Source organism: Hylobates moloch, unplaced genomic scaffold, assembly GCF_009828535.3.
Source record: "Hylobates moloch isolate HMO894 unplaced genomic scaffold, HMol_V3 SCAFFOLD_1023, whole genome shotgun sequence".
Classification (NCBI taxonomy): domain Eukaryota; kingdom Metazoa; phylum Chordata; class Mammalia; order Primates; family Hylobatidae; genus Hylobates; species Hylobates moloch.
Window position 1 is genome coordinate 1 of NW_026653298.1, and position 14,389 is coordinate 14,389.

Below are 14,389 nucleotides of genomic sequence, written 5' to 3' on the forward strand. Positions count from 1 at the left end.
TTCCTTTTTAAGGCTGAATAATATCCATTGTGTGTATAGTATCACGTTTTGTTTATCCGTTCATCTCCTGATAGACACGTGGTTTCTTTCCACCTTTTGACTATTGTGTGTGATGCTGCATTGAACGTTGGCATACAAGTGTCCGAGTCCTTGCTGTCACTTGTGGGGATATGCCTACCCAGTGCATATCTACCTACCCAATTGCTAGATGAGATGCTGATTCTATGGTTGGTTTTTAAGAAACCGCAGAAGCTGTACCATTTTACATTTCCTGCCAGCATTGTACCAGAGTTCCAGTTTCTCCACATCCTTGCCACCACTTGTTACTTTGTTTTTTTGTTTTGTTTTAGTTAGAAACTTCCCTTGTAGTGATGAGGTAATCTCTCATGATAGCTTTTATTTGTATTACCCGAATGACTAATGATGTTGAGCATCTTTTCATGTGCTAGTTGACCACTTGTACTTTGCAGAAATTATTCAAGCTCTTCACACATTCGTTAATTGGGTTGTTTTTCTTTGTGTTGTTGAGTTGTAAGAGTCTTTAAATGTTCTGGGTATTAAACCCTTATCAGGTGTATGATTTGCAAATATCTTCTCCAGTTGTATAGACTGTCTTTTCACTTGCTTGGTAATGCCCTTTGGTGCACAAAAGGTTTTAATTCTGTTAGAGTCTAATTGATTTTTTTCTCTCATCATTTATGATTTCTAAGAGTCCATTACCAAATCCAAGGTTACAAAGATTACCCCTATGTTCTCTTGTAAGAGTTTTATGTTTTCAAATTTCCTATTTAGGTTGTTAATCTATTTTGAGTTAATTTTTATATATAATGTGAGATGGGGGTCTATAGACCTTCATCTTTTGCATGTGGATATCCAGTTGTCTCAGCACCATTGTTGAAGAGACTCCATACATTTTAAATAAATCTTAATTTGACTAATTTGATAGGCAAAAAAGATGATTGCCATTTTGTTTTGTATTTATGAATGAAGATGAGCCATTTTTTAGTCTGGCAATTTGTTCTTCCTGTTTTAAGGCCTGTTAAGGCAGGCTGTCCTCATCTACTTGATTTTAGTGCTTTTCTTACATATATAAGATATTTTATTGATATAGCAAATGGGTCTTATTACTAAACAACTTTCCTGTGTTCCAGTTTCATCCTTTTAAAAATAACTTAAGCCAGATAAACATTAAACTTAGATCTTTATGTAGTGTGACAATGAAAGGGTAAAGAATATAATCATTGCTAAAACAGATACAGCTAATGAAGTTTGTTCAAAGGTAGAAAGGTGGGAGAACAAATCACATAGGCCTGATTAGAAAGCAGAGGAGGAGGCCGGGCCAAGTGGCTCACGCCAGTAATCCCAGCACTTTGGGAGGCCAAGGTGGGCAGATTACGAGGTCAGGAGTTCAAGACCAGCCTGGCCAACATGGTGAAACCCCGTCTCTACTAAAAATGCAAAAAATTAGCTGGGCGTGGTGGCGGGCGCCTGTAGTCCCAGCTACTCAGGAGGCTGAGGCAGGAGAATGGCGTGAACCTGGGAGGCGGAGCTTGCAGTGAGCCGAGATCGTGCGGCTGCACTCCAGCCCGGGTGACAGAGCGAGAGTCCGTCCCCCCCCAAAGAAAAAAAAGCAGGCGAGGCAACACCTTGGATAAGAGAAAAAAAACAGCAGAAAGATTGATAAGTATGGGAACAATGTACTGTACTATCAATAGAAAGCGCCAAGGGATAGAGTTCTATTCCATACTTTTTTTTTTTTTTGAGATGGAGTCTTGCCCTGTCACCCAGGCTGGAGTGTGGTAGTGTGATCCTGGCTTGTTGCAACCTCCGCCTCCCAGGTCAAGCGATTCTCATGTCTCAGCCTCCCCAGTAGCTGGGATTACAGGTGTGCACCATCATGCCTGATGGCTAATTTTCATATTTTTAGTAGAGACGAGGTTTCACCATGTTGGTCAGGCTGGTCTCGAACTCCTGACCTCAAATGATCCACCTGCCTCAGCCTCACTAATGTTGGAATTACAGGTGTGAGTCACGGTGCCCAACCTTATTTCATACTTAAGATCTTGTTTTAATCCATTTGATTCCTATTTATGAGAGTTTCTTGTCAGTCTTTCTCATCTAGTCCTGAAATTTTGGTATAATAATGGGTTCCTCCTCCTTTTAATCTTTTCTTTTTGCCCTACAAGCTCACTTATTCTTTTGGAATATTTTCCAGTTTCTTCCTTTCTCAAGGAAGATCGTTAGCATCAGTCTTATCAGATTATCATACAAATTATAGTACTCAGCACAGTGCCTAGCACAGTGAAGGGTAGCTGTCACATTATTTAACACAAATAGCAAGTCATTGTATATTGGAATTAATTTTAATGTACAGTTTTTCCCAATATGGTTTAATCTTCACCTAGTTGCAATTTTAGAAGGAAACCACACATAGGGCAGCAATAATTTGATTTAAAAACTAAAAACTTTAAGCCAGCCGTGGTGGCTCACGCCTGTAACCCCAGCACTTTGGGAAGTTGAGGCAGGCAGATCACCTGAGGTCAGGAGTTTGAGACCAGCCTGGCCAACATGGTGAAACCCTGTCTGTACTAAAAATACAAAAATAGGCCGGGCGTGGTGGCTCACACCTGTAATCCCAGCACTCTGGGGGGCTGAGGCGGGTGGATCACAAGGTCAGGAGATCAAGACTATCCTGGCTAACATGGTGAAACCCTGTCTCTACTAAAAATATAAAAAATTAGCCAGGCGTGGCGGTGGGCCCCTGTAGTACCAGCTACTCGGGTGACTGAGGCAGGAGAATGGCATGAACCCGGGAGGCGGAGGTTGCAGTGAGCCGAGATCACGCCACTGCACTCCAGCCTGGGCAACAAAGCGAGACTCCATCTCAAAAAATATATATATATATATAACTGGGTGTGGTGGCAGGCACCTGTAATCCCCGCTACTCGGGAAGCTGAGGCAGGAGAATTCTTTGAACCCAGGAGGTGGAGGTTGCAGTGAGCTGAGATCACACCATTGCACTCCAGCCTGGGCGACAGAGTGAGACTGTGTCTCAAAAAAAAGGAGTTTGCTTTACTGTTTAACCTAGCATTTCACCTTCTAGAAACTTACATCTTCAGAAAATAATCATGGATGTGTTTAAAAATATATCCGTGGTTCTATTGTGATATTATTTATTATTAGAACTAACTGAAATGATGAAAGTTGGTTGGATCAAGTATGGCATATTAAAAAGTAATGCGGTAAAAGGATGTCAAAAACATGGGATAATATTTTCACAATATAGGTGTGTGTGTGTGTGTGTGTGTTTGAGACAGGGTCTTGCTCTGTCACCCCAGCATGGAGTACAGTGTGATCTTGGCTCACTGTAACCTCTGCTTCCCAGGCTCAAGTGATCCTCCTGCCTCAGCCTCCCTATTACCTGGGACTACAGGTGCGCGCCACTGCACCCGGCTAATTTTTGTATTTTTTCTAGAGACGGGGTGTCGCCATATTGCCTAGGCTGGTCTCGAACTCCTGGGCTCGAGCAATCCATCCTTCTCGGTCTCCCAAAGTGCTGAGATTATAGGCATGAGCCACCATGCCCAGCCTGCAGTACAGGATTAACGTAGGGCTACAAAATAGTATGTAGAGTTGTATAGTTGCCGAAACATTGACTCAGTTCACCTTCTACTATAAAATTGAGGCACTACTATAAAATTGAGAATTACTACCGGTGATAGTCACGAGTTGCTTAAAAATAGTTAAAACCAAAAATGTTAACTTTTAAAATATATGTATACAAGTAAAAGAAAGACTAGAAAGACAGAATGTTAGTGGTCATCTCTAGGTGGTAGGCTGATGGGTGATGTTTATTTTCTTATTTGTACTTTATGTGTTTCTAGGAATTCTGCAGTGAACATGTTTATTTTTTAATTTACCTTTTTTTTTTTTTTTTTTTTTACGGGCAGCCCCTGAACCAGAATAGGTTCAGAGGCACTCCCAATTTATTTTTTATTTTTATTTTTATTTTTTGAGATGAGTCTCGCTCTTCGCCCAGGCTGGAGTGCAGTGGCACGATCTCGGCTCACTGCCAGTTCCACCTCCCAGTTCACGCCATTCTCCTGCCTCAGCCTCCCGAGTAGCTGGGACTACAGGCACCCGCCACCACGCCCGCTAATTTTTTGTATTTTTAGTAGACAGGGGATTTCACCGTGTTAGCCAGGATGGTCTCGATCTCCTGACTTTGTGATCCACCTGCCTCGGCCTCCCGGAGTGCTGGGATTGCAGGTGTGAGCCACCGCACCCGGCCCCTATTTTTTTTTTTTTAACTAGAAAAAAGTATTTACTTATTTATTTATGTATTTATTTATTTTTAAATCTATTTATTTTTTGGAGGCAGGGTCTCACTCTGTTACAGCCTAGAACTCCTGGGCTCAAGCAATCCTCTCACCCCAGCCTCCTGAGTAGCTGGGACTACAGGCATGTGCTACTACGCCCAACTAATTTTTAGAGGCAAGGCCTCACTATGTTGCCCAGGCTGGTCTTAAACTCCTGAGCTCAAGGGATCCTCTTCCTCAGCCTCCCGAGTGCTGGGATTACAGGTGTGAGCCACTGTGCCCAGCCTAAAAAAAGTATTTAAATAGGTGAGATATATAATGGAAGACCAAAGTTGGTAATGTCACATGCCACAGATTAAAATGTGTCTATTGGCACTCACTGGCAACTTTAGCAAAAGCAATTTGAATGGAGTAGGGCTGAAAATGAAGCCAGATTGCAGTGTGCTGTCATAAGTAAATTGGAGATGAGATAGTGATTCCACTCCAGATCGGCACTGTTCAATAAAGATTGAGCACATATGAATATATTTTATTTAGCCCAATATCTAAAATATTTCACTATATAATTTATAGAAAATCATCAGTGAAATATTTTACCTTGAAATACCTCGATTCAGACTAGTACTTAACTTCAAGTACTCAGTAGCGACATAGGGTTAGTATCTACCATCATGCACAGGTAAAGATTAGACAGACTGTCCTGCTTGTTGAGAAACTAATGACAAAATAGCATGGCTAGAGGCAGCATGTGAGAATCCTCTAGTTATTTACAGCCCGGTGTAGCCACAGAACCCTTCCCAGTGCAGCAGGTTGCCTTTTCAAAATGAAGTATTTTATGTAATTTAAAAAACATAAATAATAACATAATAAATGTTCCTAAGTTCCCCCTTCCTTGGGAAATAGAATATCCTGTGACCCTCCCAATTGAATTGTTAAATTGACATTTTCTTCTCTTTTTGCCCCCCTATAGGTTTTGGTAAGACTAGTCTGAATCGTAGAGGAAGAGTAATGCCTGGAAAGAGACGTCCTAATGGGGTTATCACTGGCCTTGCAGCTAGGAAAACAACTGGAATTCGAAAAGGAATTAGTCCTATGAATCGTCCACCTCTAAGTGACAAGGTAGGATGATGGTTTAATCCTGGATTAGATATCCTTTTCCTTTATTTGTACTGACATTTCTGTGAATAAGCTTAAGAGAGAATTTTATTTGTTTTTATGTAGTACTTTGGGACTGATGTAAAAAATTTAATATCTAAATAAAAATCATTGCCATTCATAAAGAATACCTAAATTTCCACATTCTCAAATATAAGTAAGTTTTTTGTTTGTTTGTTTTTGTTTTTTATGTATAGATAGAGTCTTGCTCTGTTACCTAAGCTGGAGTGCAGTGATGCGATGTTGGCTCACTGCAATGTCCACCTCCCAGGTTCAAGCAGTTCTTCTGCCTCAGCCTCCCGAGTAGCTGGGATTACAGGTGTGTGCCACCACTCCCAGCTAATTTTCGTGTTGGCCAGGCTGGTCTCGAACTCCTGACCTCAAGTGATCTGCCCACCTTGGCCTCCCAAAGTGCTGGTATTACAGGTGTAAGCCACCGTGCCTGGCGGAAAATTAAGAGTTTTTTGTTTGTTTTTGTTTTTCGAGACAAAGTCTCGCTCTGTCGCCCAGGCTGGAGTGCAGTGGTGCAATCTTGGCTCACTGCAACCTCCGCCTCCTGGTTTCAAGCACTTCTCTGCCTCAGCCTCCCTAGTAGCTGGGACTACAGGTGTGTGCCACCATGCCTGGCTAATTTTTGTATTTTTAGTAGAGACGGGGTTTCACCATGCTGGCCAGGCTGGTCTCGAACTCCTGACCTCGTGATCCATCCGCCTCAGCCTCCCAAAGTGTGGGGATTAAAGGCGTAAGCCACGGTGCCTGGCCAAATTAAGACTTTTTAATGTGATTTAGTCAATGGATATTTATGAAGTACTTCTCATATACTTAATAGAAGAATCCAGATAAAGTATAAGATAAGGTGCATATTTGTCAAGAACTTTAGAGAAGTCTTTATGGACAATATGGATATCTGAATTAGGCTTTAATGATGGATTTAATTTATACATGTGGAGGAAGAAAAAGAGGATGTTTCATGTGCTTTTGTTTTTTATGATACTTTTCGCCTCTAACCATGTCTACTCCAGCGTCGTTGCTGTCATAAGTTCCCCACTTTTTCTTTTTTTTTGGCATGCATTTGTTTTGGAACTTGGCTTTTTAAAATCTATTAGTATCAAAAATCATGTTTATATAAATTATTCCCTGATTTATATCTCTGGCTCTCTGATTCTTAACTTGAGTTCCAGAGCTGCAATTCCCCATCACCTGTGGGTCCCCTGAGCACCTCACATATTTTAAATATCTCTGGCTCTCTGATTCTTCTCTTGAGTTCCGGAGCCACGATTCTCCATCACCTGTGGGTCCCCCGAGTACCTCACATATTTTAAATATAATGTGGGGTTTTCATCTTTTCAGTCATGTAGACTGTACAGTTTCAAGTTGTTTCTCTGTCTCCCTTATCTACACATTCAAGCAGTTGTCAATCCTTGTTGATTCTGCATCAGAAATGTTTATTGTATAGAGTATATAGAAAAATGTAATTTGATTAACATAGTTTCTTGCCTTCTGATAGAATATGGAACAATATTTTCCAGTGTTAAAAAGGAAGGCAAATCTTCTGAGACAAAATGAAGGGCAGAGGAAACCAGTAGCAGTTCTCAAGAGACCTAACCAGCTAAGCAGAAAGTAAGTGCTCAAATATAATGATGTGTTATTTTGCATTAAAAACACTTCCTGCATTAAGTGGTGTGAAGAATGGATTTGCAGTGATTGTTTTAGTTATCTGGTCATTTTCAAGACAGATATTTGGGATGTCTATCTGAACATCCACATGGATGTATCCAGTAATAGCTTGTTTATTAGATGAATTCTTACTGATGAATTTAACCAATATAAGCTTTTTAAAAAACATCACTCTGCTTCTTTACCTCTTTATGGAATAAAATTGCAAAAGCTGATCACTTTAGTAGAACTCTCTTTTTTTTTCCCCCTGTTGAGACAAGGCTTCTCGATCTATTGCTGAGGCTGGAGTGCAGTGGCGCCATCACTGCTCACTGGAGCCTCGGCCCGCCCTGGGCTCAAGCGATCCTCCCACATCAGCCTCCTGAGTAGCTGGGACCACAGATACATGCCACCATGCCCTGCTAATTTTTTTTTTTTTTTAATAGAGACAGGATCTCACGATGTTGTCCAGGCTGGTCTCAATTCCTGGCCTCAAGTGATCCTCCCACCTCAGCTTCCTAAAGTGCTGGAATTACGGGCATGCACCCCTCTGCCCAGCCCTGGTAGAACTCTTAACATCTCAGTGGGAATTATTCAAAATTGGGAATTCTGAAAGCTCAATTTATTACTCAGTCTGGATGGCTCTTACTAGAACACTGAATCACGATGTATGTTATTTGTGGAAAAATCAAACTAGAAAGGAAGAATTCTTCATGAACACTTGTTAAGCTGAAATTATTTTTATACTAAATTGAATAATAAAAACCAAAAATTATGGCCTGTGAGCTGGGTACAGTGGCATGTGCCGGTGGTCCCAGCTACTTACGAGGCTGAGGCAGGAGGATCACATGAGCCCAGGATTCAGGGCCAACCTGGGCAACATAGTGAGACCCCTGTCTCTGAAAAAGAAAGAAAAGAAAAATTATGATCTGTTGTTATGGCATTCTGTTCTCTGTAAGGACAAAGTAGATGAAGTTGATGAGGTGTGAAGTTTCCTTATTCAGTTTCTAGTATTATTTCTTTATCTTTCGTGGAAGATAATTCAGCAAACAAAACCTGGAATGAGGTTTTTAAAAAATGCAGTGGCTGGGCACAGTGACTCATGCCTGTATTCCCAGCACTTTGGGGGGCTAAAGCAGGCGGATCACCTGAGGTCAGGAGTTACGTGGCAAAACCCCATCTCTACTGAAAATGCAAAAATTAGCCCGATGTGGTGGCGCATGCCAGCAATCCCTGCAGTTTGGGAGGCCGCTGCGTGTGGATCACCTGAGGCCAGGAGTTCGAGACCAGCCTGGCCAACATGGTGAAACCCCATCTCTACTAAAAGTACAAAAATTAGCTGGACGTGGTGGTGCATGCCTGTAGTTCCAGCTATTTGGGAGGCTGAGGCAGGAGAATTGCTTAAACCTGGGAGGCGGAGGTTGCAGTGAGTCAAGATGGTGCCACTGCACCCCAGCCTGGGTGACAGTGAGACTCTGTCTCAAAAAAATAAAAATAAAAAACAAAAAATGGAATGGCTGGAATTGCAGTTTTAACCATCATCTTTTGGGAATCACTTGATAATACCTTTTGTGAAAGGGGACCTTCTCAAATAAGAACCCATGATTTACATTAGACTTACATGTTAATTGGGTTAGCCAGGGCAATTTTGAACTTGAATCTCTGAAAGATTGGAGGTAAGACTAGGGAATCTGTTAAACACTTGTTTATATATTGTTTCATGTTTATCAGTACATCAGTTGAAGACATGGAATGTTAGAGGATTGAATATTTCATAGATAAATATGAAATTTTAATTTTTCATACTTCACTAACTTCCTATAGAAAACAAAAGAAATTAGGTGCCGCAAACCACCGTGGCACGTGTATAGCTACGTAAGAAACTTCCACGTTCAGCACGTGTCTCAGAACTTTAAGTAAAATTAAAAAAAAGAATTGGTAACAAGGTAACCGGGCCACAATTTTACATGCTTTTCACTTAAAAATGACATAATCAAGAGACATGCTGGAGTTGATATCCCACGGCTGCCCAACCCTGGCTGGCCACTTAAAATCCACTCAACCAGATACCAGAATCCCTGCCACACTACCACCAGAATACTAAAGGTCTTCATGATGTTTATTGTCAAAAGAGCCTGCACATGTGACATTTCCGGTTCTCACTTCTACCCTCCCAGCGTAGAGGCGAGAAGAAAGACTTTTTAGAAAGAAGCACCTCTGACTGTTGAGGTGGTTTTAGATCATGTATTAAGTTCTGATATATCTTAAGGTCTTTTTCAGGCTATTTATTTTGTTCCATTGATTGGTCTTTGTCTCTTTTTTTGTTTGTTTTTTAAGACAGGATCTCTCTCTGTCATCCAGGCTGGAGTGTAGTAGCACGGTCTCGGCTCACTGCAACCTCTGCCTCCTGGGCTCTGGTGGGTCCTCCCACCTCAGCCTCCCAAGTAGCTGGGACTGCAGACAAGTGCCACCACACCTGGCCAACTTTTGGGATTTTTAGTAGAGATGAGGTTTCACTATGTTGCCCAGGCTGGTCTCAAACTCTGGGCTCAAGTGATCCGCCCGCCTCGGCCTCCCAAAGTGCTGGGCTTACAGGCGTGAACCATCGTGCCTGGCCTTGTCTGTCTCTTGATACTTGTGCTAGCTCTATATATTTTTAATTATTTAGATTTTAGTTTTAATCCCTACCCAGTAGTCTCAGAAAAGGTTATCGAAAAACAACAATTGGGTTGTTATGGTACAGACATTTTGCATGTTGAGGCCTGTCCCAGTGCGAGACCATTTCATCCGGTCTGGGCATTTCTTTGCCTCCACAGCTCTTTCCTGACCTGGGTGGCGTGGAAAAGTAGATGTTTCCGTATTTGATTTTGCTTTTGCAGTAGGGGCTAAAGACATCCAGCTCTGGCTTTTAACAAATAGCTCTTTACCGGTTTTAAGAATTATTTTTTAGAAAACAGAACGGTAGAGAGAAAGGAGTAGAAAACATTATTTTCAGCCGGGTACGGTGGCTCATGCCTGTAATCCCAACACAAATGACCCAAGGCGGGCAGATCACTTGAGGCTCAGAGTTTGAGACCAGCCTGGCCAACATGGTAAAACCTCGTCTCTACTAAAAATACAAAGATTAGCCAGGCGTGGTGTCGTGTGCCTGTAGTTCTAGCTGTTCCAGAGGCTGAGGCATGAGAATCGCTGCAACCTGGGAGGTGGAGGTTGCAGTGAGCTGAGATCACGCCACTGCACTCCAGCCTGGGCGACACAGTGACTCTGTCTCAAAAAAAGAAAAAGAAAAAGAAAACATTATTTTTACTGTAAACCTTGTATATCATATGCATATATTACCTGTTCAAAAGAATGATTAAAATCATCTTTAACAATTATTCTTTAAAAGGGTAAACATGTCAAGTGTAGTATTCCTATTTTTTTTTTTTCTGAGTCAGGGTCTCACTCTGTTGCCCGGGCAGGAGTGCAGTGGCACAATCATGGCTCACTGCAGCTTTGACCTCCCAGGCTCAAGTGATTCTCCCACCTCAGCCTCCTGAGTAGCTGGGACCAAGGCATGTCCCACCACTCGGGGTAAGCTTTAAATTGTTTGTAGAGATGGGCCAGTCTACCTGGACTCAAGCAGTCCTCCTGAAGTGCTGGGTTTACAGGTGTGAGCCACCACCCCTGGCCTCTGTGTGTATTCCTTTGATTGCTGCTAAGAACCTTTGATGAGGCAAGGGAAGGTTGTGGTCCTTTTCCTGTCTCTGAATGCCAACCCTAGAACTAGATCTGGTCCAGAATGGTCGTGACTTGCTCATTGTGTGTGTTCCCTTCGCAGGCGTGCCGCCGCCAGACTGATTACTGGCAGTTCGTGAAAGACATCCGGTGGCTCAGTCCCCATGCAGCCCTTCACGTGGAGAAGGTAAGAGTGAGAGCAGAGCGGCTGTGCTGGCAGAGCTGTGGCTCTTCACTGTTTGAAGCTCTGTCAGAAGAATCTTCTAGGCTCTGAGGAGGGAATATGTCAAGTTGCCTATCAGCTGAGGAAAGGAAATTAATTATCCCTGTAGGGACCGACTTTATTTGCTTAAAAAAAAAAAACATGGAAACCCATTGGTCCAGGCCACTTTTTCTCCTCTGGGGAAGGGAAAAAAGTTTTGTTATTTTCAAAAACGCCTGCATACATGGGACCCAGGGTGAAGCCTTTCAAAGCATTTCCCTTACCTGTCTCAATTTAGTTCTCAGGTCATTAGGCCTCAATCTTGCCGTATCTACCAGGACGTGTATTTTGACTCATACCCCTTTGCTTCCCAGTTCATCAGCTTGCACGAGAACGGCCAGAGCAGTGCTGATGGTGTGAGTGAACCTGCTGTTGCCGAGCTGTGGCTGCAGCACAGCTTGCAGTGCCACTGCCTCTCAGCCCAGCTCCGGCCCCTGCTCGGGGATAGACAGTATATCAGAAAATTCTACACAGGTAGGTGGAGGCCACTTAGGGTTGTTGTCTGTGCTTGCTCGTTGTCACCCACCTCACTATCCTGTCCCTCTACTACCAGGGCCTCCTATTTTTCTTTTTTTTTTTTTTGAGATGGACTTTCGCTCTTGTCACCCAGGCTGGAGTGCAATGGCGTGATCTCGGCTCACTGCAACCTCCGCCTCCTGGGTTCAAGCGATTCTCCTGCCTCAGCCTCCCCAGTAGCTGGGATTACCGGCATGCGCCACCACGTCCAGCTAATTTTGTATTTTTAGTAGAGATGGGGTTTCTTCATGTTGGTCAGGCAGGTCTCGAACTCCCAACCTCAGGTGATCTGCCCGCTTCGGCCTCCCAAAGTGCTGGGATTACAGATGTGACCACTGTGCCTGGCAGGGCCTCCTGTTTTTCACTTGATGCCATAGGGATTCTACTCAGAAACATATATCCAGACTTACCTCTCACCTCCCAAGTAAGACACAATCCAACTTTACGTTAAGGTCGTCCCCTACGGCCACACACACAAGCCGTAAGAATAGCCACCATTTACCAGGAGTTTCCTGCATGCCCGTCACTGCTGTCCAGTATCTTCACAGCAGCCCTGAGAGTTGGGCATTGGTGCTACTGTTTCCAATCCACAGGGCTCCAGGTGGTTAGGCGACTTGGCCAAAGTCACTCAGAGCCAGGATTCAAATCTGGATTTTTCTGACGTTGAAGCCTCTTGTCCCGGCCACTTTGCTGCACCTCGCGTTCTTCAGCCTCTCCTCTACTTTGTTTCTGATCTCCCTTCACCCTCCTCCTCATTCATCCTTACCCCTCCCTTTCTCCTTCCTCAAGCTTCTCTCAAGGCTCCCTGTTGGGCTCTATCACTGTGGCAGCTTTTCTCTCCCCAGATGCTGCCTTCCTGCTAAGTGACGCTCACGTCACGGCCATGCTGCAGTGCCTGGAAGCAGTGGAACAGAACAACCCCCGTCTCCTGGCTCAGATCGACGCGTCCATGGTAAAGGGGACAAGGAATTATCCACATCTATGCTGGGTCCCTGGAGCTCAGCAGGATGTAACCCTCTACAGCAAACTGTTTTTTCACTTAGCCATTTTTGTGAGCTGAAAGACTTGCTTTTTTTTTTTTTTTTTTTTTGAGACAGAGTCTCGCTCTGTTGCCCAGGCTGGAGTGCAGTGGCACAATCTCAGCTCACTGCAACCTTTATCTCCTGGGTTCAGGCGATTCTTGTGCCTCAGCCTCCCAAGTAGCTGGGATTACAGGCGCCCACCACCACACCCAGCTATTTTTTTGTATTTTTAGCAGAAACAGAGTTTCACCATGTTGGCCAGGATGGTCTCGATCTCCTGACCTCGTGATCCTCCCGCCTCTTGCCTCCCAAAGTGCTGGGATTACAGGCGTGAGCCACCGCACCCGGCCTGCTTTTTTTTTTTTGCAGAGTCTCGCTGTCCACCGGGCTGGAGTTGCTGTGATCTCGGCTCCCTGCAGCCTCCAGCTCCCAGGCTCAGGCGATCCTCCCGCCTCAGCCCACGGAGTAGATGGGACCACAGGAGCCCGCCACCACGCCCGACTACTTTTTGTAATTTTTGTAGGGATGGGGTCTAGCCACGCTGCCCAGGCTGGTCCCAACTGCTGGGCTCAAGAGCTCCGCCCGCCTCCACCTCCCAAAGCGCAGGGACCGCAGGTGTGAGCTACCGCGCCCCGCCCAGAGTTTCCGACTGTTAGCGGGAATCATATTCACGTCAAAACTTTTTTATACACGAACTAAAAGGCAAACTAAATCCCTGCTCCATCACTGCCTGTCCCGGGTCACTGCGCGGGACATTTTCTCCAAGCGCCTTCCCGGCCCCGCCCGCAGCTGGTCTGCGCGGGAAGATCCCGGACAACGCGCATTTCCTGCGGCCCCGGAAGTGGCGGTAACGCCAGGCCCCGTCCCCGACAGAGGCGGAAGCGGAGCCGCCCTGAGAGGTCTCCCGTTGCCGCAGGCGCCTCGGCCCTTGGCCGCCTACTCCTACCGCCGTGGCCCCGGGCGGGGCGCTGCCCGACCAGAGCTTCCTGTGGAACGTCTTCCAGAGGTGCGGGCTGGCACCGCCCCGGCCCCTCCCGCCTCCGCCGCAGCCGCCCCCGACCCCTGCCCCGACCCCGCGGCCGACCCCGACCCCGACCCCTGCCCCAACCGCCGCGGCCGCCCCCGTTCCCTGACGGCTTCCCCGCGGCCTCCCCCATCACCTGCCGGGTCCCCAGCGGCCTCCCCCGTCCCCTGCCCCCCCCATCACCTGCCGGGTCCCCAGCGGCCTCCCCCGTCCCCTGCCCCAACCCCCGCGGCCGACCCCGACCCCCGCGGCCGCCCCCGACCCCTGCCCCGACCGAAGCGGCCGCCCCCATCCCCTGCCGGGTCCCCCGCAGTCTCCCCCGTCCCCTGCCCGGTCTGCTGTGGCCGCCCCTGCCTCCTGCCCGCTCCCTGTCCTGTGCGTCCGGGCCTTCCTAAGGTGCAGAGTGCGCCACTGCAGACCCGAGGTCGCGGCCACCGGCTCCTGTAACCAAAACAGCATGGTACTGGTACCACAACAGAGATATAGATCAATGGAACAGAACAGAGCCCTCAGAAATGATGCCGCATATCTACAACTATTTGATCTTTGACAAACCTGACAAAAACAAGAAATGGGGAAAGGATTCCCTATTTAATAAATGGTGCTGGGAAAACTGGCTAGCCATATGTAGAAAGCTGAAACTGGATCCCTTCCTTACACCTTATACAAAAATTAATTCAAGATGGATTAAAGACTTAAATGTTAGACCTAAAACCAT

General features: G+C 45.5%; 1 protein-coding gene across 1 annotated transcript; it reads left to right on the forward strand.

The window, feature by feature from the left end:
- Nucleotides 1–4,417: 4,417 nt before the first annotated feature.
- LOC116464567 (keratinocyte proline-rich protein-like) lies at nucleotides 4,418–14,118 on the forward strand. The gene is made up of 6 exons (XM_058435118.1): nucleotides 4,418–5,438; nucleotides 6,982–7,094; nucleotides 10,951–11,034; nucleotides 11,424–11,583; nucleotides 12,471–12,577; nucleotides 13,171–14,118. Exons 5-6 carry the CDS (start codon nucleotides 12,509–12,511, stop codon nucleotides 14,116–14,118), a joined length of 1,017 nt encoding a protein of 338 aa, XP_058291101.1. The 5' UTR covers nucleotides 4,418–5,438; nucleotides 6,982–7,094; nucleotides 10,951–11,034; nucleotides 11,424–11,583; nucleotides 12,471–12,508.
- Nucleotides 14,119–14,389: the final 271 nt, after the last annotated feature.

Coding starts and splice junctions, on each gene's coding strand:
- LOC116464567 (XM_058435118.1), top strand. CDS start 12,509: ATGCTGCAGTGCCTGGAAGCAGTGGAACAGAACAACCCCCGTCTCCTG. Junction 12,578..13,170: donor CTCAGATCGACGCGTCCATG/GTAAAGGGGACA, acceptor TAATTTTTGTAG/GGATGGGGTCTAGCCACGCT.